Source organism: Vombatus ursinus, unplaced genomic scaffold (assembly GCF_900497805.2).
Source record: "Vombatus ursinus unplaced genomic scaffold, bare-nosed wombat genome assembly UNPS02004337.1, whole genome shotgun sequence".
Classification (NCBI taxonomy): Eukaryota; Metazoa; Chordata; class Mammalia; order Diprotodontia; family Vombatidae; genus Vombatus; species Vombatus ursinus.
Genome location: NW_020944115.1, coordinates 81,431 through 107,456, shown reverse-complemented (window position 1 = coordinate 107,456; position 26,026 = coordinate 81,431). Strand labels below are relative to the sequence as shown.

The 26,026-nt window shown below is 49.7% G+C and overlaps 1 protein-coding gene across 1 annotated transcript in view; it reads right to left on the bottom strand.

The window, feature by feature from the left end:
• The window catches only part of LOC114022948 (putative bifunctional UDP-N-acetylglucosamine transferase and deubiquitinase ALG13), a 45,863-nt gene that overhangs the window by 10,733 nt on the left and 9,104 nt on the right, over positions 1–26,026 (bottom strand). The window contains exons 6-24 of the mRNA XM_027835404.1: positions 25,758–25,983; positions 23,803–23,853; positions 23,025–23,071; positions 20,580–20,652; positions 17,572–17,653; positions 17,269–17,398; positions 16,554–16,635; positions 15,150–15,258; positions 14,821–14,885; positions 14,096–14,196; positions 12,053–12,195; positions 11,509–11,752; positions 10,468–10,584; positions 10,138–10,294; positions 8,713–8,851; positions 7,190–7,222; positions 7,023–7,078; positions 1,744–1,812; positions 619–802 (exon numbers count right to left, since the gene is read on the bottom strand). Coding sequence (XP_027691205.1) covers positions 619–802; positions 1,744–1,812; positions 7,023–7,078; positions 7,190–7,222; positions 8,713–8,851; positions 10,138–10,294; positions 10,468–10,584; positions 11,509–11,752; positions 12,053–12,195; positions 14,096–14,196; positions 14,821–14,885; positions 15,150–15,258; positions 16,554–16,635; positions 17,269–17,398; positions 17,572–17,653; positions 20,580–20,652; positions 23,025–23,071; positions 23,803–23,853; positions 25,758–25,983 — 2,108 coding nt within the window. The remainder of the gene's footprint in view (positions 1–618; positions 803–1,743; positions 1,813–7,022; positions 7,079–7,189; positions 7,223–8,712; positions 8,852–10,137; positions 10,295–10,467; positions 10,585–11,508; positions 11,753–12,052; positions 12,196–14,095; positions 14,197–14,820; positions 14,886–15,149; positions 15,259–16,553; positions 16,636–17,268; positions 17,399–17,571; positions 17,654–20,579; positions 20,653–23,024; positions 23,072–23,802; positions 23,854–25,757; positions 25,984–26,026) is intronic.

Genomic DNA, 26,026 nt, shown 5'->3' with positions numbered 1-26,026 from the left:
TTGACACTTACTAGCTGTGTGGCCCTGGGCAAGTCACTTAACCCCAACTGCCTCACCCCCCCCAAAAAAAAACTCACAGGCAGCCAAGTTGGGGGGGAGGGGAGGGGAGGCACAGCAGATTCGGGAGGCTCCAGTGACAAGAGAAATCAGCACTGGGCAGTAACTCGGGGCACTGCACAAAGCCACATGGGTTACCATCAACTCCACTGAGACCAGGGAAATCTAGCCCAGCCCCAATTTGGATAGACTGACTGAACACAAACGGAGGGATGTGCGGGTCCACACACAATCCCGATCACAAGGGGGTGGGGGGAACACGCAGACCACGGCCCTCCTCCTAGTTGGCTCCACAAAGCACAACACAAACCACAATCCCCAGCAGACCCCCTGGGAATCCTGCCAAGTCCAAGCTGCAGTCTCACTGAACCAGTCCGTGACCCCTGCAACATTGCCACTTGATGCACATGGGACCCCGAGTGTGGGCTCCACACAACATGGTCCTGGTAGCCAAAGTTCCCTGCTCCATTCACTGGGTGTGCACACGTGCACATGCACACGCACGCGCACCTGAGGGAGGGAAGGAACAAGGCTGCTAATGGCCAAAACACAATGACCCACCTGGATGGTTCAATGGAGCCGGAGCCACAAAGACAGGCTGCATAGGGGCCTGTGAGGGCACAGAGGCTGCAGTGGCGGCGGCAGTGGCAGCTGCCTGAGGATTTGGTGGGCAGCTTGGCAAGACAGCTGGTGGCATGGAATTGCCACAGGAAGCTGGAGATATCACCGAGGAGCTCATCAGCATCTAAATGTAGGAAGGAAGAGCTGTGCTCACAAGCTTGGAAGGCAGGCACGGCGAAGCTTTCCCATAATGACCCCAGGAAGGTGGGCCAAGGTCAACAAAGAGTAAAGTGAGCGCTGAAAGGGATGCTAGAGACTACCGAGTCCTGACCCCCAGCCATTCACAAGGCACAGACAGCAGTGACAGTCCTAGCAGCCTCTGCCCAGGTCAGACATCATCTGGCTGGAGAACCAGGTGCTTCTGGGTACCCGATTTTAAGGACATCAAAAAGTTGAAGGGGCAGCTAGGTGACGCAGTGGAGAGAGCACCGGCCCTGCAGTCAGGAGGACCCAAGTTCAAATCTGGCCTCAGGCACCTAACACTCACTAGCTGTGTGACTCTGGGCAAGTCATTTAACTGCAATTGCCTCACACACATACAAAAAAAAAAGTTGAGAGTCATGATGGTGAAGGACCTTTCCATCATGCCACATGAGCATTGGTCAAAGGAATGGGGAGAAGTGGCTTAGGAGTGAGAGCCAATTTCCAGGTTCTGAAGGACTGCTACACGGAAGACCTCGTGTTCATCCCAGAGGGCAGAGCTAAGACCGGGGATAACCATCACCACAAGGCAGATTTAGGCCCCTTCCAGCTAGCTCTGGGATCCTCCCAAGCTCTCAGGGGCCCAGTCCCTGTTGGTAAAGTGAGGAACTCAGCCTACCTAAGCTCCAACACCCGCATTCTGCTATACTAGCAGCAATGGACTTTTTGTCCTCCCCTAAACAGGGTCCTTTTGCAAAGTGACTAACTGACCCCGCAGTAGCCAGGGCTGGAATCTCTGCAGGAGAGAGACACACACAGCTCCCCAGAGCTTCTGAGGGCACCAGGGGCTCAGGAATAAGCAGCCAGGGCCCTTTCAGCAGGTACACCCTGGTCCCACCCAGATGGCAACCCTGGGGAGGTTACCTTTTGAGGGTAGCTGTAGGCAGCACTATCTTGAGGAGGCACAGAACATGGTCTTCCATCCTGGAGAGACTTGGATAAGAAGCAAAGTTACACACAACCACAAGGGAAACATGGGACTAAGAAATATGACAGAAAAGGGGGATCAGTGTGCATGTCGGGGGAGGATGGGGGTCAGAATCTTTCACTGGCTTCTCTGCTTTGCTGAACATGCTCCAGTATAGGAGGTGAGCCATGAGGAAGCTGCAGACACTAACTCACACCTCTGTCTGCCTCAGCTTCCTCATCTATATAATGGGTTAACAGTGCCTATACTTCAAAGGGTTTTCATGAAAACCAAATGAGATAAATATAAAGTACTATGAACGCCTGCCCTAAAGGGCCCTGGATTGTGGACTATTAGGATTCAGAGAGCCAGAGTTGCAGCTATCAAAGAGGCAGCACAGTAAGAATGGAGAGAGCATCCTTCTCAGACTTCAGGGAAATCTAGGTTCCAATCTGGCCTCTGACATACACTAGAAAGTCTTTCTTCAATGCTTGTTATGTGCCAGGTGTCACCTCGGCAAACCACAACCTCTCGGTAGCCTGGTCAGCTTCCTAAGGCTGGAAGACACCAAGCTGCAGTGGTTGAGAGGGAATTTCCTCGCCAGGTCTTGTAACAATGCTACATCAGGTCCAACCCCCGAGGCCTAGAGTTGGAGAAGAGGCCCAGCAAGCTGGTACGCTGCTCCCGCCCGTTAGACCAAGAATGGCCCGACATGGCCACCTTTTCCTAGCCTGGCTTGTGGCAGCAACATCAAGAGTTTTCCTTTTCTTTCCCTGTTTCTGCTAAAGGGGATAGGAAACGGGAGTGCAGAACGGGAACAGCCATGGTGTCGATCTGTTTTACTGAACTTTCTCATTAGAAAAGGACTCTGGTGGGGGAAGTTACAAAAATGGGGAGGATGGAGAACAAAACTTTTTTCAAAAAAATGCGTCTGATTTCCATCAGTCCATACATGACACAGATGTGCTAACACATAATCCCATCTAGTGTCTTGCTTCCTGACACATCTAATACTGCCTTTCAGGACCTAACAGCGTAGCCCTTGAGTTGTTACAATTAAAACAAGGTCCCCTTTCAGTAAGATTGCCTAGTAAATGTAAACATGTCAAAATCCCCAGGAGCACAGCAACCTGGAGGGGGGAAGGGCAACGTCAAGGCTCCCAGAACACAGGAAAGCAGACGACGATGCCTCCCGCCCTCCCGGTCCGGCAAGATGCCTTCACCAGCCAGGACCTCAGGCCTCTACTTCCCGCACAGGATCCAGACCTTGATTGGACCACATCTGGCCTGCCTGCCTTCAGGCAGCTGCATTCAGATCAATTCCAGAAGGTGCTCTAGAGCCCAAGTAACCGCTGGCGCAGGCCACCTGACAGCCAGGAAGGACACCACAAGTCCTGGCCTAAGGGCAAGTGGCCACGAAGGAGCCTCGGACCCAGGGCCAGCTGCAGAGCAGTCCAGGCTCAACTGCTACTTAGCCTTCTTTTTCCTACCAATGTCAAGGACTAGAAACAGACCCATTCCAAACTGAGTCACGACAGGCCTGAAATCCACATACTCTGGGTGCGCTAAAGTTGCTATGCCTCCTCCTGACAGCCAGTCTGAGCTTCTCAGTGGAGACCGATTCTGAAAGCCTCTGCGCGAAGTGTTCGGGGAAGAGCAGCAAGGTGGAGGAAAGCGCCAAGCAGGCTTCTGGGTCCAAGCCTCCTGTCCCATATGTGGATTGCTACAGGACCATTGTCTTTTTTTTTTTAAATTACAAACCTAATGAAGTGGCTTTGCAACTAGCTAGGGGGAGCATGGTGCCAGGGGGCAGAGAGGCAGTTCCAAGCCAGGAAGCCCTGAATTCTGGTCCCATCTCTGACACATCCTGGCTCTATGACCCATCAGAGGCATCAAACCTGTGGTCCAGGTCTCCAACTCAAGTTAGCACGAAATTGGGAAATATTTCACGATAGATAAAAAGACCACAGAACGTAGAGAAGGTGGACATGTGGCTTGCCAAGTCAACCAGGGGCCTACGGGGATCCAAAGGCCCTCGGTGGCCCCTGCGTGCATTTCGGTTTGACCCCATTGCTCCAGGCAACTCCCTCAAGACTGCGAGATGAAGAAAAGGTGCCTACTTGCACTGGTGGAGGGTGTTCCCTCTGCCAAGGACATTCCACAGTTAGTCTCCCTAATTTCAACACAAAAGGTCACGGTTTGCTGGCTGCTCCCTCCCTCTCTCCTCCTCCATTCCCTTTTAATTTCTGCTTCTCCATCTCTGCCCATTCACTCTCTGCTCCCCGACGGATAAAGCGGATATCCGTTCCAGTCCCAATTCTGCCCTCCCCACTTTGCCTGATGCTAAAAAAGGCTTTCTAGCTCTCCCACTGCCTCCTCCCCGCTGACCATCACCACCCCTTCCTTCAAGCAACCCCCGATCTGAGGACACACGGGCAGCTCTGGTTTGGTACTGCCGTGAAAAGCTCCCTCGTTATCTTTACTTCTGCCCACATAATGGGGCAGAGGTGAAAGCTCCCACTCGTGTACTGGTCTCTCTTGGATTATCAGCTGAGGAGGCCCTCAAAAGTTGTCTAGGCCAACCCCTCAAGCTACACTTGAGGAAAGCAAAGCCCAAGGCAGTGAAGGACTTGCCTAGGGTCATAAAGCTTGTGAGCAGCAGGGGCAGGATATGAACCCACAGCCTCTGCCTCCAGAGCTCTTTGCCCAGTGCCACGCTTTCTCTTTTGGTGAGGCTGAGCAGCTGTTCAAGTAATAATTAATAACCTGTTTCCTCTTTCTAAGTTATCTGCCCAAATCTTCTGAACCTTTGTCCCTGGGGCCTTTGTCAAGGTCCAATACTTTCTTCTCTACAGGAGATGCCAAATTCCAACGTCTGCTTTTGGCTCACTGGGCCCCCACCCCTCTGTCAAGAGGGAGGGGAGAGGCATGTTTCAGCACCAGGCAATCCTAAGGTCCTGATGGCTGACAGCAGGGATCAGAAGTCAGCTAGTTGGGGGCGGGGGGGAGGGGGAGGTCAATGCAGACATTCTCCTGGCTCTGCTTGCTGACCTCAGCACATGTGGGGCAGCTGCCAGTTCTTATTCTGATTGGAGGAGACTCATGTTAAGCCAACTCATCTCTTGACCTCATTGATCTGGAAGTAAGTGCCTCAGCTCATCTTCATCTCCCTAGCTCTCACCCTGCTGGACTTCGCTGTGGCCCAGCATGTGTCAGGGCCTTACAAAGCTAAGCAGTTTCCCCATGTCCTTTCTGGTTCTCTTTTCTCTATCCATGTGCCTCTCTGCTGCTTGGCTGGCTGAAGCCTCTCTCTCCTTTTTGCTCAGCGGCAAAGTCTTGACCAGACCAGCTCTGGAGCAGGCTCTAAAATCTGGGCCTCCAAATCTACCTTCCTCATCTAGGTTACCCTCGGCAGTCATGTCTTCCCCCCCCGCCCCAGCAGTTCTGAGGGCAGTTCATTGATAGTGCATTAAACACCTAAAAACAAATCATTCTCCGTGCTAGCAGGCAGCCGCATCCCTATTAAGGTGACATATACTTCTAGGGAATTCCACGCCCCCCTATTTGGTAGCTTTTGCTAGTAAGTCAGGATCATTGGGGGCTAACCTCTGAGCCAGCAATTCTGTTGAACTCACTGCTTTTCTCCATTTCTTGGGGGAGACTGAATGTTCTAGATTTACTTTCATAGCTGCTGAAAAGTATCTCATATTTTGGCTTCTTACTGCCTGTGTGTGTGATTTGTTTATTGTTTTGGATTCTTTTAGGGGGGAGCAGGGGACGGGAGGGTCCAGTCCTGCGCTTTCATCAGGACAGGGAACTCCCAAGTACAGAAAGCCTCCCCACTGAGGCAGATCACCAGCTTACAGCCTCAAGAGAGTTGCAAGGGGCACGTGGTCAAAATGGATTTGCCCACGATTATACAGTCAGTAGGCAGGGCTTGAATCCAGGCTTTCCCTCAGCCTCCGGGGCAAGCCGAGGCCTACTGAGCCACACTGCCCCACTTTTATGGTAAGCTGGCTAAGAGATTGTTCCTATCTCACTTGAATTGCTAGAATTTCCAATGTCTTTTTTTTTAAATCACAACCATCAAACTTTTATCAAAAATTTCTTTTCTATTATTGTAATCATTTTTATGAATGTTTTGGGTATTTACATTGACCCTATGCGTGATCCTTATGCCCTGAAATGAGGCATGTACATGGCCACAAGGAACCACGTTAAAATGCAATGTCCTCGTGGGAGCTCACAGCACACTTGCCGACGCTGCCCAAGTTTCTCCCCAAACCTGGATCTGCTACAGGTGTTTGCTTCTTGTGCCATCATTTTGGGCAGCTCATTCTTAGAGCTCATCCCTATTGTTCTCCAATTAATGCTATGGCACATTCCCTAGCAAGAACCACTTTCTTTCACATTTGGGCTCACTCCCTTGTCACTAAACAGGTATCGGAAAGTCCCAGTGTGGAAATGCCCTCCAGCCACGAGGATCAGTAATGTATCTGCACATTGTCATCTATGAGCTGTGTGGGTATTGCCCATGGCTCTAGGACCAGCAGCGCTCTCCCCATGAGGTCTTGCTCTCAAATGTTAACAGTCTTTAAATAAAATCGGGAACTGGCTTTTTCGACCAAGCAGCTTTTTGTCTGCTACTTATTTCAACTCTTAAGGTCATAATCTTGCCCTCTGTCTTTCCCCGGGCTTGGCTCCTTTTCTAATGTTCCTCGGCACAGGCTTAACTCACTTGTTGGCCTCCAGGCCCCTACAGAGAGTTAGAACAGACTGGACCACCTTGGAGACGTCACTATCTCTTCAACAGTCTGGAGTGTTTGTATGGGGTTTATGACAACTGGTACCAACAAAGCCCGTTCACATGGAATTGGAAATCTTTTACTCACGGCCTCATCAGCTTATCAACATGATGCACAACACCTCACTTCTGCCTTTTGGAATCTGCACTGGGCTTGGGACCTAGGAGGTCATCAACTGCCAGATGTACTGGATCTTTTTATGCTCCCAAGTTCCCTGGGTTCACTGGGGCCAAGAAGGCAGACACCCACAAGTGTGTGAACCTGGGATCAGCGTAAGGGTCAGTTGTGACAGGAAAAGACCTACCCAAAAGTGAGCACAGGATGCTCGTCTGAGTCGGCCCTGCCTGAGAGGCTCAGGCCTCTCCTACCAACCCTCCTATCTACAAAACCGGGAGGCAGCTTTGCTTGTGGGCCAAGAGATTTCAACTTACCAGGTTAGCAGTTGAATCAGCAGTGCTATAAACTGATGGAGTTTCATACTCTCGGTCTGAGGTAAAGTGAAAGGTAGAGGTAAAGTGAAAGCCCCCATTGAGTATGCTATCCCATGACATAACGGATCACTTTGTGAGCTAGGAACAAAAGATCAAAGATAACCAACCTGTGGGATAAACGTAGTCATCGTGATATTCGCCTAGGGAAAAAAAAGAGAAGGAAAGGTTCTTGACCAGGGATCGGTCAACAGATGGCTGCAAAGTCCCATCAGGGCACTTCCTGTCACCCACTGGCTATTTTGGAAGCAAAGGTGCTGCTCCTCTGAGAATCCCTCGACCCCAAAGGATCCAGGAGAGCCAACAGCATGGCAGCTGCTTCCAAGTTTCCTTTCCAACTACGATCCAGAATTCCAATTGAGGAAAGCCAAAGGGCCAAGCTACATCTTACATGTTTGCCAGCTTCGTTCAAGGCACACACTTGTAACTTCAACCTTGGTTTTTGGTGGACGCACAACTGCAAAAGCCATTATTACACATGACTATCATTGGGGGTCAGCCCAATGGTTCAGAATCACAATCCAAAATTTAACCATTTGCCACCAAATCAGGCACATGGAACAGAAGAGGATCCCATAACCCAGATACCCGTTTGGATACCCAACACACATACACCCAACCCTCCACACAACATCTGCTTAGACATCTTCTTCCCAGAAATTAGTTAGTGGTACCAAATAATTTTTTAAGCCTGCCATCCATGCCTGTGTCCAAGTTCTTACAAAAAAGTTGAACAGCACAGACACCTGGGGCCTCCGACTAGAGAGCTCCTTCCAAGCTGGCACTGACCCCTTCATGACTATTTTTTGTGTCTGATCACTGAACCAGTTTCGAATTCTAATTCAACTGCTGTCTAGCCCACACCTCTGCATTTTGTTCATGGGAGAAATACAAGGGACTGACAAAGGTTTGCTCAAATGTAGAAAAGCAAGAAACCATGTGACATGGTAGGCAGAAGCCAGCCTCAGGCAGAAAGAGTTGGGTTCAACACCTATATCTAACAAAACAAGAGCGGGCCGTGGGATTCGGGGCATATCCCTCCCCTCCCCCGTCATCGCAGGCAATCTTCTAAGGCTACAAAGCTGCCAAACAAGAACTGATCTGTGCTGGCAGAAGGGGTTTGCTCTCCAGGACTTCCCTACACCACAAGTCCAGGGGTCCAGTCCCAGCCCTGCCCCCCTCCCAAGAAACAACCCAAGGAACTCTGGTTCTAGCATTCCCCAGATCTTAGATATCAGACTAATATTTCTGGATAACTAACCCTGTGCAAAAAGGGAAATGAGGCTGGTCTCAACACAGTCAGGCTCAGTGGGCACCGCTCCCTCGCTTATTAACCTTAGGTTCTCCCCCGATCCCAGAGAGCTGGGACATCTATCCACTTCGGGGAGAATGGAAGCTCCTTGAAAGCAGGGACGGCAGCACAGTGCAAGCGGCAGTCAATGCCAATCCACTGCCGTTCATTCAGTTGCCTTTTCTTTCCCCATGAAATGACTGGCTCTGCCCACTCAAAGAAACATGTGGATGCCTTTGCTACCTATCCAGCCTCAGGAGCAAGGGCAACCAATCACAGCCAAGCAGGACACCACGGAAATCTAGCTCAACTGCCTGCCAAAGGCCACCATGAGACACTCACCACTGTCACTGGGCTCATCTACCTCTTCTTCGGATGAAGTCACAGCTGGTTTGCCTGAAGCCATAGGATTGTGCCCCTGCCTTGCTACCCAGAATCCAGAAGCAGCAGGAGGGACCATTGGTGACGGAGTATTCCGAGGCTGAAACCAGAAAACACACGTAAGTGTGAGCATAGCAGGTGCACCTTTATCTGGGGTATATAAAGTGCCATGGCATCTTCCCTTATTGACGTGGCTACCTCTCTGACCTAGGGAAGGCTGGTCTGCAGATGAACACAGTTCCCTCCTCAGGCCTTTGGGTTTAGAACTCACCCCAACCTGTGCTCAGTGACAAGGGAGCAGAGGCGGCCTTTACTGGAGGCCGTGCACACACCTGGGAAATGGAATCCAGACCGAGTGTGTAGCTCAATGTGCCTGAGGACCAGCCTGGCCGAGGCCAGAGGGAATCCCCTGCCTCACCAGGTGATGCTTTGGGTCACGGCAACTCACTGACGCATCCACTACAAAAAGGTGGGCTGAGAGTGGCTGTGGTTAGCTTTGCTGCAAGGATCCCTGCCTTGTGGCCCTGGGCCTCGAAAGGGCCCTCAGCAGCCACCCAGCCCAGCTTGCCCCCCTTCTACAGTGTATTTGACAAGAGCCATTCAGCCTTTGCTTAAAGAACCCCAGGAAGCGGGGGTTTCACTCAGAGGCAGTACCGATTTGCAAGTTCTTCCTGACACCCAAATGAAAAGGGCCTCCTCCCTGCAAACCACTGACTGCCACCCCCAATCTTCTCTTCTCCAGGCTACACAGCCCTGGTTCCTGTTACAGCAGGGACTCGAGGTCCCCCATAATCCAGGCTGCCCTCCTTCTGGCTAGCAACTAGCTTGGTTCCGTGGTGCCCAGATTGGTACTAAACCCTCCAGGAGCAACTTGACCAGGGCAGAAGACAGAGGGAGTATCCTCTCCTTATTTCTGGAAGCCCTGGCCCTCTTAACACAGCCCAAGATCACACTGGCTTCCTTGGCCGACATATTACATTGCTGAATATGAGTAAGCTGTCTGTCCACTAAAACTCCCAGCTCTTTTTCAGACAAACTGCTGTCTACACATGCCCCTCCCACCCCGTCCTGGTAAAGTCAACTGAAGCTAAGCGTTGGACTGGACACTTATCTCTAGCAAATTTTATTATCTTCTTAGCTTCAGTTCCATGTTCCAGCCCATCAGTACCTAGCCAAAGTCTCTAACTACATTCCCCCACCAAAATGGAGTCCAGGGACCTGGCCTTGGGTCCCAGGCCTGCTGACTCCCTCCCACCTGTACATCTCTCCAGGTCTCTCTACAGACGAGACGACTTTCAAGGTCTCTTTCTGTCTCTAAGCCGATGACTCCCAAGGCTGGCCGGTGACCCCTCCAACAGTCAAGTTAGTGAGGAAGCAATCACTCACCGCTATAGCTGGGTACGCAGTCTCATCGCCTTCTTCAATTTCATAGTAGGTGATTGTTTCCTCCAGGCCCCGAGGGGCAGCTCCGGTCTCGGGGGGAAAACCGTACTGACATTCCTTATTCACACAGTGCATCTGCCGGCGGCTCCGGCTATAAGAACTTTGGGTAGGAAGGGAGGAGAGAGGGGTAGCAGGGAGAACTCCATTTCCCCTATTCAATTCCATTTCCAAAAGCTCGGCAATTTTTTTTTAAATACAACTCGCTGCTCCCCACTGAAGCTCCCCACATTCCATCTGAACTTCCTTCCTCCTCTCCCTAGGACGTTCACTCACCGGGACCGAAAGGAGAAGTTGTCATAGCTCTGATAGCATCTCTTCCCTGGCCCAGGATAGAAGGTAACTTCAGGAGTGACCACATTGTTTCTATTCATAAATCGAGGCGTTCCTCCTCTGTGAGCAAAGGGCAAAGAGACACTGACTGATGCTCACTGCTGACTGTTAACGATATCTTAGCAGTTACACAGAAAAAAAATGAGGCTCTGAATATCCTTAGCAAAGCCTAGGATCTGGGCAGTCAGTGAGCCCCGAAAGGGGCCACGAGGTCCCATCCACACTGCTGTGCACCCAGGGGACCTCCACTCAAGGACTTGCTGCGTGACCACAGTTTGCCAACATGATTCCCTGCTTAGCACCTTCTCTACGCCTCCCTATTTTGCTGGGCTATTGCTGGCAAAGCTTCTCTGAAGCAGCCATCTGGCACACAAAGTGCCCTCACCCCTCCACTTACCCTGGGCACACATCTCTAAGACAAGTCAAGTGAGAAAGCTAATCAGGACACCTAAGGAAGTGTGCAGAAGCCAGAGAACAACGCATAAGGCAACCCCTTCTGCAGGACGATGCAGCGCGCCCCCAGTGAGGATGGATGGCGCCCACTCCCCAACAGAGGTGCAGACAGCCAAATATAGGGGGGCTTGGCTACCGTGAGGATTCTTCCCATGTGCCAATGCAAACTAGTCAGCACCAAGGCTTCCCTGGTCTTTTTTCTCAATTTGGGGGAGTAGGAGCTAGGCAGAAAGGGAAGGAGGACTGTGTTTTTGAAATGCACAGAAGAGAAGAAAGCACAGACAAGCAGGCCAGCTTTGAAAGTAATCTGATGGATTTCTTCTACATTTAAGAGGCAGGAAAAGACAGCTCATACATCAGAGAGTCCCAATCATGCCCCTCTCTCCCTATTCTACTGTGCTCATGTTAGTTACCGCTGCCAAGTTCAGAACTGTTTAAAAGAGAAAAAGGAAAGACAGTACAAAGGAGCTCAAGAGGTCCTCGGTGGTCCCACCGGGTGATCGTCAGGTCAGACAGGTCATCAGGCCTTACCTGGCAATGCCATAGCCCCGTCCATGTTTCTGAGGTGGTGGCTGCTGGGGACGGAACTGCTCATAAGTCACCATGGTGCCAGTGTTTTGAAGAGGGCACCGAAGAGGAGAGGTGCGGCCAGTGTGGATGCTGTGCTGGAGCCGGGGGGGGAGCATGGACTCACCCCTGCTGTAAGCCACCGTCATGAAAACCTCCTTCCCGCGAACCTTCTTCAGCATCTTCTTCCTGCCCTTCACATCCAGGTCTGCCATGTAAGAGCAGAAAAGGTGGGCTCAGACGAGAACCTCTGGCCCACAATACCCCCCCCCCCCCCCCCCCCAGTCTAAGCTCAGTGTGGGCAGGGCCCAGTACCGGGCCTGGTGGCCAGCCCAGACACTGTTCAAGGATTTGGGATTTTACCACCAAGTTCTAATTTGAAAGATCCCCAACACAGAAATCGGGGCCACTACACTCCGCTAAATCACTTGCAAAACAATTAGGGAAGGAAGGAAGTGAAATATTAAGGGAACAAGGGGGGGTTGAGAAAAGTCTTTCAGATACAAACCCATTTCTGGAACATAGCTGCCCATAACCTTGGGATACAGCCCTCCTGCTCCTCCTCCTCCCCTTCTACTGGGAAACACATTCCAGGAAGGAACAGGCGTCACTTGAGTCACTGGTTTTAAGTTAGACAGCGGGACAACATGCCTGATAGAAAGGGTGGGTGGCACAATGAAGGCTAGCCCCTTTGCCGATTCACTTACCTACTCCCCTCCCCAAAGTCTCATTTCCCACCTCGGCTGCCCGGAAAAGCCTTTGTGCTCCTCGGAAGAAAGGTTCTTTTCCAAAGCAGCAGACATGTTGGGTGCGGACCATGGCACTGAGATGCAGTATAGGTTAAGTTCTCGTGTGTGGAATCATTACTACTGGGGCACAAATGGACAGCCAGAGTCCCCTCCTAACCAAATCTTGAAAGATTTCACAGCCTCAACTTGTTTGTGTGCAGTGTCTGCTCTCGTGAGACCAGGCTTGTACCGAAGCTCCAGGCCTCTCAACATCCAAATTCGGGTCTAAGATCCGGGAAAGCAGGGGCTAGGGTTCACTCAGGTACCATCTTGTCCCTAGTACTGAATGCAACGCCTTACCAGGGCTTCTCCTCCCTTGTCGGTCAACAGAACGTAAGCACCTGGAGGGCAAAGCCTGTGGGAGGTGGTGATACCTATACACCACCCCCAGTATCTAACGTGGGACTTCACACATGGGTAGTAGGTGCTTATAAAGTGTCTGCCCATTGGAAAGTAGGAGCCAATCAGTCCATTGGGTACTCCCAACTTTAAAAAGCAGCAATTTGGGGAATCTGGGCAGAGGAAGCCAAACTCTGTAGTGATAAGCAAAGCTCAGAGAATGAGAATGTTTGGCCATAACTCAGTGGCTACAATACTGGACTGGAAGCTCAGGAGGCCTGGGCTCAAATCAAGCCTTGGGCATTCACTAGCTGTGTAACTCCAGGCAGGTGTCTCACTATGGCTTGGTTTACCCATCTGATAGAACGGGGTAAATTATCTCACAAAAAACAGAAAAGAAAAGGTTCTTACAGTGGAGGGGAAACGGGGGGAGGTGAGAGGGAATGAGTGAATCTTATTCTCATAGGATTTGACTTAAGGAGGGAATAACATACACACTCAATTGGGTATAGAAATCTGTCTTACCCTACAGGAAAATAGGGGGGAAGGGGACAAGAGAGTAGGGGGATGATAGAGAGGAGGGCAGATTGGGAAAAGGGGTAATCAGAAGGAGAGACAGCGTCAAAAAAAAGAATAGAATAAATGGGGGGGCGGGATAGGATTAAGGGAGATAGAGTTAGTTTTCACAGTATGTCTACTACGGAAGCCTTTTGCGTAACTGCACATATATAACCTATATCGAGTTGCTTGCCTTATCAATGGGGGTGGGTGGGGAGGGAGGAAGGGAGAAAATCTGGAACCCAAAGTTTTAAAAACACATGTTAAAAAAAAAAAGTTTTCACATGCAACTGGGAAATAAGAAATACAGGAAATGGGGTACAGAAATCTATTCTGCCCTACAGGAAATAGAAGGGGAAGGGGATAAGAGAAAGGGGGGAGAGATAGAAGAGAAGGCAGAGTAGGGGAAGGGGGCAAGATGGGGTGAAAATTTGGAACTCGAAATCTTGTGGAAGTAAATGATGAAAAGTAAAAATAAATAAATTTACTAATAAAAAAAGGCAAAAACAAATAAAAATAAAAATAAATAAAAATTTAAAAAGGGGGCAGCCAGGTGGCACAGTAGATAAAGCACTGACCCTGGAGTCAGGAGGACCCGAGTTCAAATCTGGCCTCAGACGCATAACACTGACTAGCTGTGTGACCCTGGGCAAGTCACTTAACCCCACTGCCTAGCCAAAAAAAAAAAATTTAAAATTAAAAAAATTAAATAGCGTTAACAATATCAGTGCAAGCTACCTCAAAGGGTCGTTAGGGGCCTCACATGAGGAAAGGTCTTTTAAGCACTTGGGCCAATGTGTGGTGTTGAATGTCAGTGAGTAGCTACTACCATAGGGTAGAAAGCTGGCCCCAGGCTGCCCACTCACTTCTCTGCAAGCTCCTCGATGAAGACCGTGGCTGAAGCGTTGTCATCGCCAACTTCCTGGATGTGTGCACTGTAATACCGCCCACCTGGCTCTAATCGAACCTGAAGAGGAAAGGTGGGTGGGACCAGTCTCAGGCACGGATAGCTAGAGCTTTGGTCCCTTCTGCCCCAGCAGGCCCAGCCCAGAGATGCCACTCAGGACCCAGACGCACACTGGGGAGAAAGTTGGAAGCAGAAGGCAGGTGTGGAAGAGAAAGCATCCGTGCTGGGCCCAAGTTAGGCGCTTGTCCTTCAGGGCTCACCACAAAGGGCCTGACAGGCTGTTGAGGTTTGATAAGAATCAACAGGGCCAATAAGATGAAGGAATTGGTATTATTTTCCACCATGGATGTGGCTCAAGTTATCTGAAAGTGAAAAACTGGGCCCTGCAATTGATTTCCTAATTTTAGGTGATCCTTCCATTTAGTGACGAGTGAACCTTCAGCTTGGCCTTAAGGCCATGAGGTAGCAGGGCTTCTACTTCTTTCATGATGCCCAGCTCAGTCCAGCTGCATCAGTGAGCTCTTAGCTTAGCTGGTGAACTGGATGCATTCTCTGCCCACCCACTGACAGCAGAGTTGGCACGAAGGCAAGCAGGGCTCTGAGCACTACAATTGGCCCTGGGACAGGCCAAAAGCCTGACAGTGACAGCGGGCCCGCTGCCTGTGGAGCATGGTGCTAACCTACCTGGCACTTGTCTCCCAGACAGTAATGTCTCCCAGCAAACACCATGTAGGCTGATCTCTGCAGTTCTGCAAAGCAAATGAAGAAACAGAGAAAAAAAGTTAGATGAAAGCAACGCAGCCGTGCCCAGTCCAGTGGCCCCCTCTGGGGTCTCTCCAGCTGGCTCAGTCCCTTCTGGACATGGGGGACTAAGAAATGGGAATTCTGCATCATAGGTTCCTCAGGACTAAAATGGGGGTAGGCATCCTTGCAATGCCTCCCTGATGAGGCTGCTGCAAGGCTAAGGGGAAGCCCATAGGCCTTGGGGGGAGGAGGATGCCCAGGGTACCCACCTTTCCTGTTGTCCAGCCAAACATCAAATTCCACGTTGCGGTAGATCTCTGGGTCCAGAGCTTTCATCACTTTGTAGGGGAAAGGCATCTTGGACTGATTACCTGCAAACTGAAACAAGATTCCCAAATAACTTGAGCAGACCACTCCAAGACATCAACTCCCTCTCCATCCTGTTTGTCCCAGTTTCTAGGGCAAATGTCTAGGTAGCGTACATCTTCCCCTTACTGCTCCTTTAAAAGGAGAGGCTCTCTGCATACTGACACCCAGGAACCCAAAGAGGGGCCAAAGGCAACCACATGAAGCAGCTGAGGATGGAGAGTGACAGCCACACTGGGGTCCACTCGGGACGCTGGCCTGCACACCAAAAGGTGACAAGTCCTCCCTTTCCATTTGGCTAGCCCAACACACCCTGGCAAGTCAGCCTTTAGATTTCATACCGACACCGAGGCTTTCCTGGGGCCTGCTCCATCGTTATCACTAAGGCCACTTGCTACTTGGGCATGGATACCAAAGATATCCACAGACGTGGAGTAGAAGGGCATTTGGGGACTTCGTTCAAAGCCTCACACTACAGAGAAGGAAAAGGAGGCCCCAGACAGGGGCAGTGATTTGCTCTTGGTCACCAAATATTTGAGCTTCAAGAGACTTCAAAAAACATTTGGTCTAACCCTTTGTTTTTACAAAAGGAAGGAACTGAGGCCCAAAAAAGAGAGTTAACAGTATCACACACAGAGTCCTGTTAGAGAATATTAAGGCTTGAAGGGATTAGTTTAATGGCCTTGTTTTAGAGAGGGGATAAAGGGAACCCAGACAGGAGCTGTAACTTGTCCAAGGTCGCTCATGAAAGTGGTGGGGATTTTAACCCAATTCCCTCATTTAACAAAAGGAAAACCTGAGCCCAAGGAAGGTCAAGGTAGCCTAGGTCACATGGATGGTCAATAACAGTGTCGAGATTTGACCCCACACCCAGACTCCAAATCACTGCGCCATGATGCCCTATTGGGAGAAGGCTTGAGAAAGGAGTATCTAATGAGCTTCAGAAAATCAAGAGCAAATTATAGAATTTTCTAGATTGGGATTCTCGAATAGTACAGAAAGCAGAGCTGTGGAAGATAAATGGAAAAGTTTTAATTACAAAGGCTCTAATGATAAACTTGGGGGTTGGCTGCATTTATAATGAGGTTTTTCAATTGATTTTAGGAAGGAGTTTCAAAAATGCTTGTTACAGGGCCAGGGGAACCCTGGGTTTGTTCCCAATATTTTTTTTTTTCCATTTAAACAACAAAGTAGAGGTTTGGAGGCTGAAAGGTCAGTGAAGGGTTGGAGTCTCAAGCCAAATATGATCTCTGAGGAGAAAAAGTGTCAACCAAAGAAGACCAGAGGCTTTGCGTCAGGTAACCAACCTTTCCTTCCTCTGTTCCGTGCCTGTACCTATCAGAGAGGTACTCGTGGCCACTGGTGGTGCTCAGGCCCCAATTGTTCATCCTGCTCAATCAGTAAAGATAAAGTTCAGTTAGGCTTGTCAGCGTGAGGGAAGAGCAAGCCTCATCGTCTAAGCGGAAGCCATGGTGTACGGCGCCATCTGCTGGTTCTCCAGCAGGAAGAAGTCAAGTCTTTAGCACCACCCTTCAACTTCCTCCCGACCCCAAGGACTGTGGCGCCACCTAGTGACAAACCACAAGTAACCCAGGACAGGTCGGCTGCCTGAGGGCCGGACAGTCTATCACAATTGGGAAGTGAAGACAGGGCTATTGATCTGCAGGTACAAAGAGTCGTAGAAGCCACGGCGTCTGATCACCTCATGTTACACGGAAGGAAACAGGCATTGGCTGCCCCAAGTCACACGGCAAGTGTGTGGCAGAGTCAAAATTTGAACAAAGGCCTATCCTCCAGCTCCTCACTGTGAGAGCCCCTGGAACCATCTCGGGACCCCCTAACATAAAAAGTCATCCTCCTGGGGCGGGTGGGGAAGATCACTCTGCTAAGCCACGGACTGGCCAGCAACTTCCTGCTCAGGCAGGAAATCCCAGAACAACAGGGTCAGGGAGTCCCCTTTCCCCCTCTTTGAAAGAAGGGGCATGACTATGACTAGTACAAAATGAACTGTAGAGATCCGACCTGTCATCACTCCCCGCAGAGATACTGTTTCTGTTCTTCCTGGCAGTGCCACGGAATATCTCAAGAGCAGCTTTCAACTCTTCCCCATCCACACCAAACACATCCTTGTAGAGAATCTCATAGAGTACAGCTGAGAGAGGAGAAGGAGCAGATCCCTTTCATTGTCAGCATCGCGCCTCCCCCCAACACGAGCGCTACTGCCACTGAAGCCAGCATCACTTTCCAGGCACCATCCGTTGGACTTGCCGCCCCCCTTAGCAAATAAACGGAAAAGGGACCAAGGTCACTAAAGCCCTTACATACCCTGGCAAACAGCGGCATCAGCCTGAAATTGCTTGGTGTACACGGAATCATAATGCCCATTACCGGAACAGCAGAGCATGATCTAAAAGGGGTAGGGGGAAGAGTATACATGTAGCACAATTGCATTAACGCCACGTCACACTCAGCCAGCCACCACTGGCCCCAAAGCCCAGGGCAGCTTCTGGGAAGGCCATGCAATGAAAGACCTTTTGCCAGAATGACAACACTGTACCTCAGGACATGAAGCTCTATGCACCCAGTCAAAACCCAATCTTGGCCTCCCAAGAGCTCAAGATGCCCAAGGATCCCCATCAGCCCAAACAGAGACTGCCCTGCTGACAATTCCAATATACCAGGAGAACGCCGTATAGTCTGGGCTATAGGAGAGTATCTGATGAAGTTTCTCATACCCTTGTGGATAGGAAAGATTAAGAGCTGTGAACTAGAGAGCTGGATACATGTGGAACTGACCACAGTGGCCAGACCCAAAGAAGGTCAGTAATGCGTAGGTCAATGTCAACTTGGAAGGCGATATCTCTAGCAGACTCTTTCAAGGATCTGTCTCACCATGGGCTATTAACATTCTTATCAAGGATTCAACTAAAGGCACAGATAACACAATTAGCCAGTTTACAGATGAGACAAAGCTGAGGAGGGCCAGCACTTTAGAAGCAAGTTAAGATTAACAAAAAGCTCACCAGCTTGGAATGACCAAATCTAACATGATCAAATTAAATGAGGCTAAATATTGTGACCAAACCACTTGGGTTTTTTTTTTTTAATCATCACAAATGGGGGGGGGCAGACTTCAGTATATCAGTTTATCTGAAAAAAGATTTGAGGGTCTCAGTGAGTCAAGGATGACATAACAGCCCCCAAAGCTGGTATGATCTTAGGTTTCTTAACAAAGGGAGAGCACAAGACTAGGGAAGTACACAGCTACTCTCTACTCTTGGCCCTGATCAAATAAATCCTCTATGACCCAGACAGATTAGGGTTTTAAACTGAGGGGGCCATTGGCAAGAAGGCAAGTGTCCAGAGAAGGGTCATCAGGACTGCGAATGGCCTCGAGATCCTATCCTCTGAATCGATCCTCTTAGATTCTGACTAACGCCCTCGTCTTACAGAAGAAGGAACAGAGCCCCTGCGAGGTCACAGGATTCGCACCCAAAGCTGCATACATGGTTAAGGCCAGACTTTTGAGCCCACATTTCCTGCCTCCAAATCCAGCAACTTTTCCATTGGTTAAAGGAATTGAGGATGTTTAGTCTAAACAGAAGACTTCTAGGGCAGGTGAGACACAAGAGTGGTCACATGGGCCAGCCAAGTCAAACTTGACCCCAGTGGACAGAACTTTGGACAAGGTCTGGGAAAATACAAAATTGAGAACCAACTTGCTAATGATTCAAGCTGTTTAAAAGCGGAAAGGACTGCCTTATGAGCTACTGGGCTCCCCCCCTCACCAGAAGCCAAAGGACCACTTATCAAGGAGAATGGAAGACAACATCCTTTTTCAGGTATGCGCTGGACCAACTGCTCTCAGAGGGCTGTAACACTTGTCATTGTGTGTGCGTTCGTACGTGTGGGTGTCTCTGTCTGTATCAAGAAGACACTCCACTGGAAAGTCTGACCAAAGCTGAGATCCCCAAAGCTCCACTTCCTACTAGGATATACTGGATTTTCATGAAGGCCAGGAGGCAAGTCAAATGCCCAAGGAGATCTAAGTCAGGCTGGGTTTGGGGAACCCTGGCCACACTGCCACATACCTACCACATGCTGGCAACTGGGCTGCTAATCCCCCAAAATCCAAGAGCAGAGGACACATCGAGATTTCCAGGCCTTCACTAACTTTTCAAACCTTGACTCTGGGAGACTTTTAGGAAATTAATAGGTAACTTTCTTATAATCGGCTTTCACAACCCCCAACTTGCTCAAAATGGCAATTCAAAAGGTCAAGCTGTCTCTGTAATCCAAACATTCTTCCCTGCTTGCTTGTAACAAATCTAGCTTGACTTGGTTCACCCTTATTGAAATGCTATGCCAAACGTTGGCTTCAGTGTTAAGGGACTAGGGTGGAGGCGGCTGGGAAGTGAAGCAGCCTTCTAAAGCATTAAACATTGGGAGGGCCCCCACCAATGTGATGCCCAGGCCCTCCAGGCTCTCACTCACCTCTTGGTAGACCCACATGTTCCCCTCCCCCCCTCAGCCATCTTCAGGCAGTCCAAACCCCCCAATGCAGCACTCCCCCCACATCTGTCCTCCCCCCAGGGCCCCCGGATCTCTTGCCCTTTTCCTAACCTCCAATCAAAATTCCCATTCCCTCCTCAAGTCTACGGACCTCAGAAGAAAGCAAAAGTTCATATGTTCTAACCCTATTTCTTAGGCTAAGTATAATCATGGGAAGAACTAAAAGGCTTCCTTCACAAAGGCACAAAAAGCCCATACGCAATTCTGGTAGTTGTGACTGCCTTGGGTTTCTCTTCCCAACGCTATGGACCTATAACCAGAGCCCTACTGGTCTGGCCTTCAATCACTTTAAGGAATGAGCCTTGCTCCTTAGTAGAATGTTAAGGACAGTGATAGGGACAGGACCTCAGTCCAGGCTGGGCACTCCCAGGGAAAGAAACTCTCTCTACTTAGGTCGGGAAATGTAAAGGCATCTACAATATGGCAGAGGAGGTGGCACCAAGGCTAGCTCTGCTCTCAATGCCACCCCCAGCTCCCTCTAACAAAATGGAAGGCAGGTTCATTTTAGACACTTATCCAATGGAACATTCTAACTAGCCTTGATAAACCAGCTTGTCTTAAACAATTCCATATGGGAAGAAAAGATGTCAATGGAGCCATCTTCAATGACTGTTCTGCACCTTCAGCCCTCATCACTTGGGTACCTAAAGCAGGTTTACCAAATTTCAAAAAGGCTTTATTCCTTAGCCTCCCGGTGAGCCTATAGTATCACATCCATTTCTCCCTAAAACAAGAAGGACGCCCTCATTTCCAGTTTTTACCTTGTCTTCATAGCCATTATCTGTGACATAAGTCGGAGGCTTCCCAGGGTGCCGATAGAGAATGAAGTCTCGACTGGATGGGCAGAGAAATGGAAGGAGGAAGGGGTGAAAGGAAAACCCTCATGGTGTGCTCTACACAGACACAAGGACTTATACGTAAGCAAAAGTGTCTCCAAGCCATCAAAGCAGCAACTTGGCTGGAGAAAAGCTATTGGCTACATTGTACCTCTCTCCCTTAAGTCAGATGCCATCAAGAAATAGCAAAACTCATTTCAAGAGCAGTTAGCACTAGACAAAGCCATGCTCCTAAATGGCCAAGGCAGGCAGTATCTGAGAGCTGACTGTCCCTGAAGGCCTACAGGGCCTTTCAAGTGTCCTAATTGGGAGGAAAATGTAGCATATCTGACCATTCAGGAGAGAGAGAGAGAGAGAGTGTGAGTGTGTGAGTGTGTGAGAGTGTGTGTGTGTGTGTGTGTGTGTATGCATGCAAGCGTGAGTGTGCCCATCTACAACTTCCCTGACAGGAGGCAAAGACACACACACATTGATGCTTGTGCGTACCCAACACAAGAGTCCTTACTCTTACTTACACAAGGGCCCATGAAGTTGTCCCTTCAAATTAGATCCTTCGAAATGTTCCATGGAACTTGGGGGTACAAGGGTCCAGATGACCCAAGACCCCTGGACAACAGAAGGGGCTCCAGGGCCTCAGTTTGGGTGATGAGATTATTAGTAATTGCTCAAATGTGCCAAATCTTGGGCTCACAGATTCAGAAGGGGCCAAGGAACCTCAAGGTCATCTAGTCCAGCACCTCCATTTTAAAGGAGAAGCAACTGAAACTCACAGGCCAAAGGACTTGTCCAGGGTCTCAGAGCTGCTTGAGATTTCGACCTGGAAGGGCCCTCCAACGTCATCTAGTCCAATCACCTCAACCCACGGAGGAGCAAACCAAGGCCCATGCTAGGAAAGGGCCATGTAGGGAGCAGATGACCCAGCCAACATACACATTCCAAAGGCAGCGTGATTTCCATCGCCCCGTACTGCTCCTACCAAGGTTTAATCATGGACTCATCTGGGGCCTGGCCCCAATCTCGAGGGGACACTCTCCCCCCCCACCCCTTGCTAGACCCCCGACAATCTGCTCCCGAGCCTGATAGCAGATCCTGGCGAGACAATTTTAAAGGCCCCAAGCTTGTCCCCTCTCACAGCAGGGAGCTCTGTATCCCACTGAGCACCTCTTGTGAGACTCCAAGCTTGCCTTGTTGGGACATCCATGCCATCTCCCCAAGGTCAAAATTCTCCTAGGCTGAGGGTTCTCATTTCTGTGAGCTAGACAGGCTTTCATCTAAGGAATGCCAGCCATGCCAGCCCCAAGGCAGGTGTAGGGACTCGGGCCAATCACCTTGTGTGACCAACTATCTCTGGCCCAATACACCTTCATACAGTTACAGTCTGGCTAAAATGAATGTGATGACCGTCAAGGGCCACCTCCAAAGGGAAAAGTATCGACTAAAAAAAGGCCAGCCTCAAGTGTGCCCAGAGCGGCTGAGAGGGGAGAAGTAGTGCTCTATGCAGGGGTTTGGGGGACCTTTCGGAGAAAAAGGTTTTCTTTTAAATAAGCCAGATTCTGGTATCACACGATTTAGAGCTATAAGAGACCGTAGCTATTCTCCAGCCTTCCTCCCCATTTTAATAAAGAAACTGAGGCCCACAGAGGCAGAGTGACTTACCCAAGGTCATACAGCTAAGGAGGATGGTTGTCTCTCTCCCCCTCCCCCCAAACAAGATGGATGAGGTCCTGGAGGGTACAAGCCTAGCACGGTGCAAGGTCCCCAGTGAGTGCTTCCCAAATATGTGCTTGCTTATATTGGTGGGGTAGGAGAGCCAGGATCTCACTCCCCCCTCCCAGGCAGTGCCAGGAGCTCGGGAGAAGAAGGGAGGAGCCCAAAGCATTAGCCTGGGCACCAGGCCATCGGAGGGGGCTGTAACTGGACCCAGGAGGTATGTACTTATGTACTTCTTGACCAATGCATAAGAACTGTAATCGTGAGACTGGCACAGAATGTCATGCCCCTCAACAAGAGACATCCTACACCCCCCTTGTCCCTAGCCAAAAAAGACCTATAACCCATAGATCTGAAAATCTATATTCTGTGGTTTAAAAATAACAAAAAGATTACAGGGATCCAAGTGTAGAGGGCTAGGCACTAAGCTACCCCTAGAACCCTCCAACTCCCCCCAAAAGATGTATTTTCCCATCCTGAAGGATTAACCTGAGAAGCCAAGTCTATCCCACTACCCCCAAATGGCAAATGAACTCCATGAGAAGACTGCAGAGGCCAGACTGAGGTAACTGGGGTGCCTTGGGGTCCCACTAGGGTGATCACCAATCCAAAAATCTCCCACGTGCCAGGAATCAGAAAGGAGGGGGAGCAGAAACTTACTTATAAATGAGAGAAAGGGCTCTTAACTCCAGTTGGCCAGCACTTTCCTACGGAGAAACAGGACACACAGCCTCTGGTGGTCTATGGTTTTTCAAGCACTTTTGCAGCTAAAAGCCTCCCCCCTCGAAGTCAAGTATTTTGAGACTCTTGGTGCAACCCTTCATCTCTAAATCCCGCTTTTGCTCATTGAGATTGTACTAGAAGCCAAGTGGAGGGCTCCAAGTTTGGAGCTGGGTGCTAGGATCAGAGATTTTAGAGGTGGGAAAATCCTTAGAAGTCATCATCTAGTAGTCCAAACCTTCCATTTTCCAGAACAGAAAACGGAAACCCAGCAAGGGGAAGGGATTGCTGCCCTCTGGTCACTAACATTTTCCAGTTATGAAGAAGTTATCATGATGAAGGGCCCAAACACCTCCCTAGGACATTATTTTCAATTATCAAGTCAAGGTGGATATATTCAAGATAGATTTAAAAAAAAACTATTCTGAATCCTATACACTAAGGGACTTTTATATTAATAAATTCTCAAAACGGGACAATTAGGTCAGCTGTCAACTTCTTAAAATTTTTCCAAGAAATACATTTGATTCCAACAGCTGTTTTGTTTTTTTTTTTTTTTTTTTTAAAGCCTCTACATATTTCCTTAAAGGGCCAGAGCTGGAATGCTCAGGCTCTGGCACTCTCCTCCCAAATGCTGCCCTCCCCGCCCCACGCCCACCCTCCAATCTTTCAAGGGCCCTGTGAATAGCAAAGCTGGGAGAACAATATTTGGCCTTACCTTGGGATCTCCCAACCGCTCCAGGTACTTTTCAAAAGACCCTTCCACGTACTTTGAAAATAAAACAAATTTAACTTTAACCAGCTCCGTGGCACTCATTACTAGTACTGAATATTACACTATGCAAACCCTAAGCAAGAGTTAATGCTGGTCTGCATTTCAACTCCTAGAACACATTCACTTTGCTCAGCCCCACAGTCCTAGAGCTAAGAAGAGGTGATTACACTTGGCACAGCATCTCATGGGGTACTTAGAAAAAGTTAAGGGGGGGGGGGCCGCGCAGCAGTGTGCTAGCAATGACTCCTGAGCAGCTTCAGAGCCAGCCATCTCGGTCTCATATATGGGAGGTACTTCACATTTCTTCAGAGGCCTGCCTTTTTTATTGGTAACCTCAGAAATGCCAATTTTTCAAATAAACATCAGGCTACCTCCATGTGAGCTGGAAAACCCATCTGATGAGTGAGCCTGGGAAGTCTGGCCTCATTAATTCGGTTAGGGGACAACCTCAGGGTCTGAAGTTTCCAGCAAAATCAGACAGTACAAGGACAGGAAGACAACATTTAGTCCGACTTGTGCCATAGGACCAGGTCTGGGAAAGCTGAAAGGGATCTGCAACCTCATCCTCTCTTCTTGTTTTACAGATGAAGAAACTGAGGCCTAGAGAGTGACTCGCCCAATGTCACACAGCTAATGATCGGCAGAGCCTGGCTCAAGCTGTGTCATTAACAAACTGCCCTTTCTACTCCGGTCTGACATCAGTTGTTTTAAAACTAGTTACGACACTAGGTCAGGTTTTCCTTAGCTCCAGCAATGTCGCCTAGTCCAGGTATGATGGACCTCTGTAAAATGGCCCAGTCAGCTTTACATTTAAATCAATCTGACTCTGAGAAAATCCCAAGAGCTTGGCTGCCCTGTGTCTGAAAGAAGCAGTCAAGGGAAGGAGGAGGAATGGTGATGCTTATACTGATCCTTAATGGCCAAACACAAGCGGGAGGTCTTTGCTTTTTGGTCTGTGGGGAGGTTTTTTCAGTTCTATGTCATTAAAAGCTAAGTAAGGGCTTGGGCTAAGATGTGGCCCCTCCTGGCATTTTTTTTTTTTTTTGGTCCACTTGGGTTCCCAACACAATTGTAAAATTTGCATGTGTTCTATTTTATCCCACAAACAAAAGGGCTATCTGCTTCACTTTTTACCTGTGCCCAAAGAAGGCAAGATGGATCTAACTCCTAATTGAATATGCCCAGAATTTTCAACAGCCAACAAAAAATTCCCAGGGTCCCTTTGCAAAGGCTTTCTTGGCTAAACTATAGAAGTAGTAGGAGTATAAAATACACATGGTAAAGCAGTTTAAAAGTCTGCTCACCCAGGAAACACCCCGATCAGATCAAAGCCTCCTAGAGCCATCAATGAGTACCCTTCTATCAGGACATGGATCAGAAGTGGGCTGACCTGGGCCAAACGCTTTAGGGGAATGGGGCCAGTTCCCAGGGTTTATTATGTACAAGGCCAGATGTTCAGAACTAATTGTTTCCTTACAAGTAAATATCGGCCTATCTCCATACAGATGTTCTCAGAAGTTGCAAGAAGCTAAGGTTGGCTCAAGAAAGTGGGCCCTGGGAAGGGGCGTCACTTGTCGCCAGCTAGCAGCTAGCGAGGTGCTTCCCCTTTCCTCTATTTCCCAGCATTTCTCAAGCACAAACCGCTATCGATCTAAACGGAGAGCAGCCAACAGGGCAGACTGACCTTCCCAACGTGACTTTATCGACACTGACTTTTAAACACCCACCACCCAATAACTAGCTGATCTCGGGCTGGGCATCAAGATCGGCATCAGGACAGGAGGATTCCAAGCCCTGGAAAGTGGAGCCACGTGGAAGAGCAGATGGGAGGAAAGCTGCAGGACTTTCTGAAGACCCCCTCCCCGGGCGGGCGGCCCCCCCCTGCCTGTCCCACTTACAGATTCAAAGCTGTGCTGGTTTTCTCTCATGAAGGCGACGCAAGCCTTCCTGATTTCCAAATGGTGAACCTGGCTGCAGAACAACTGAAGGAGAGGAGGGCACTTCAAAGGCGGGCCCCCTCCGGCGCTGGGCGGGTGCGGGGGGCAGCAGAGGGAGCCGGAGCCGGTCCGAGGCGGGCCGTCCAGGCAGCACGTTGGGCGAGCGGCCTCGCGAGGCCGGCCCCGGCTGCCCACCGTGAGGCGGAGAGGGAGGCGGGGGGGACGGGGGG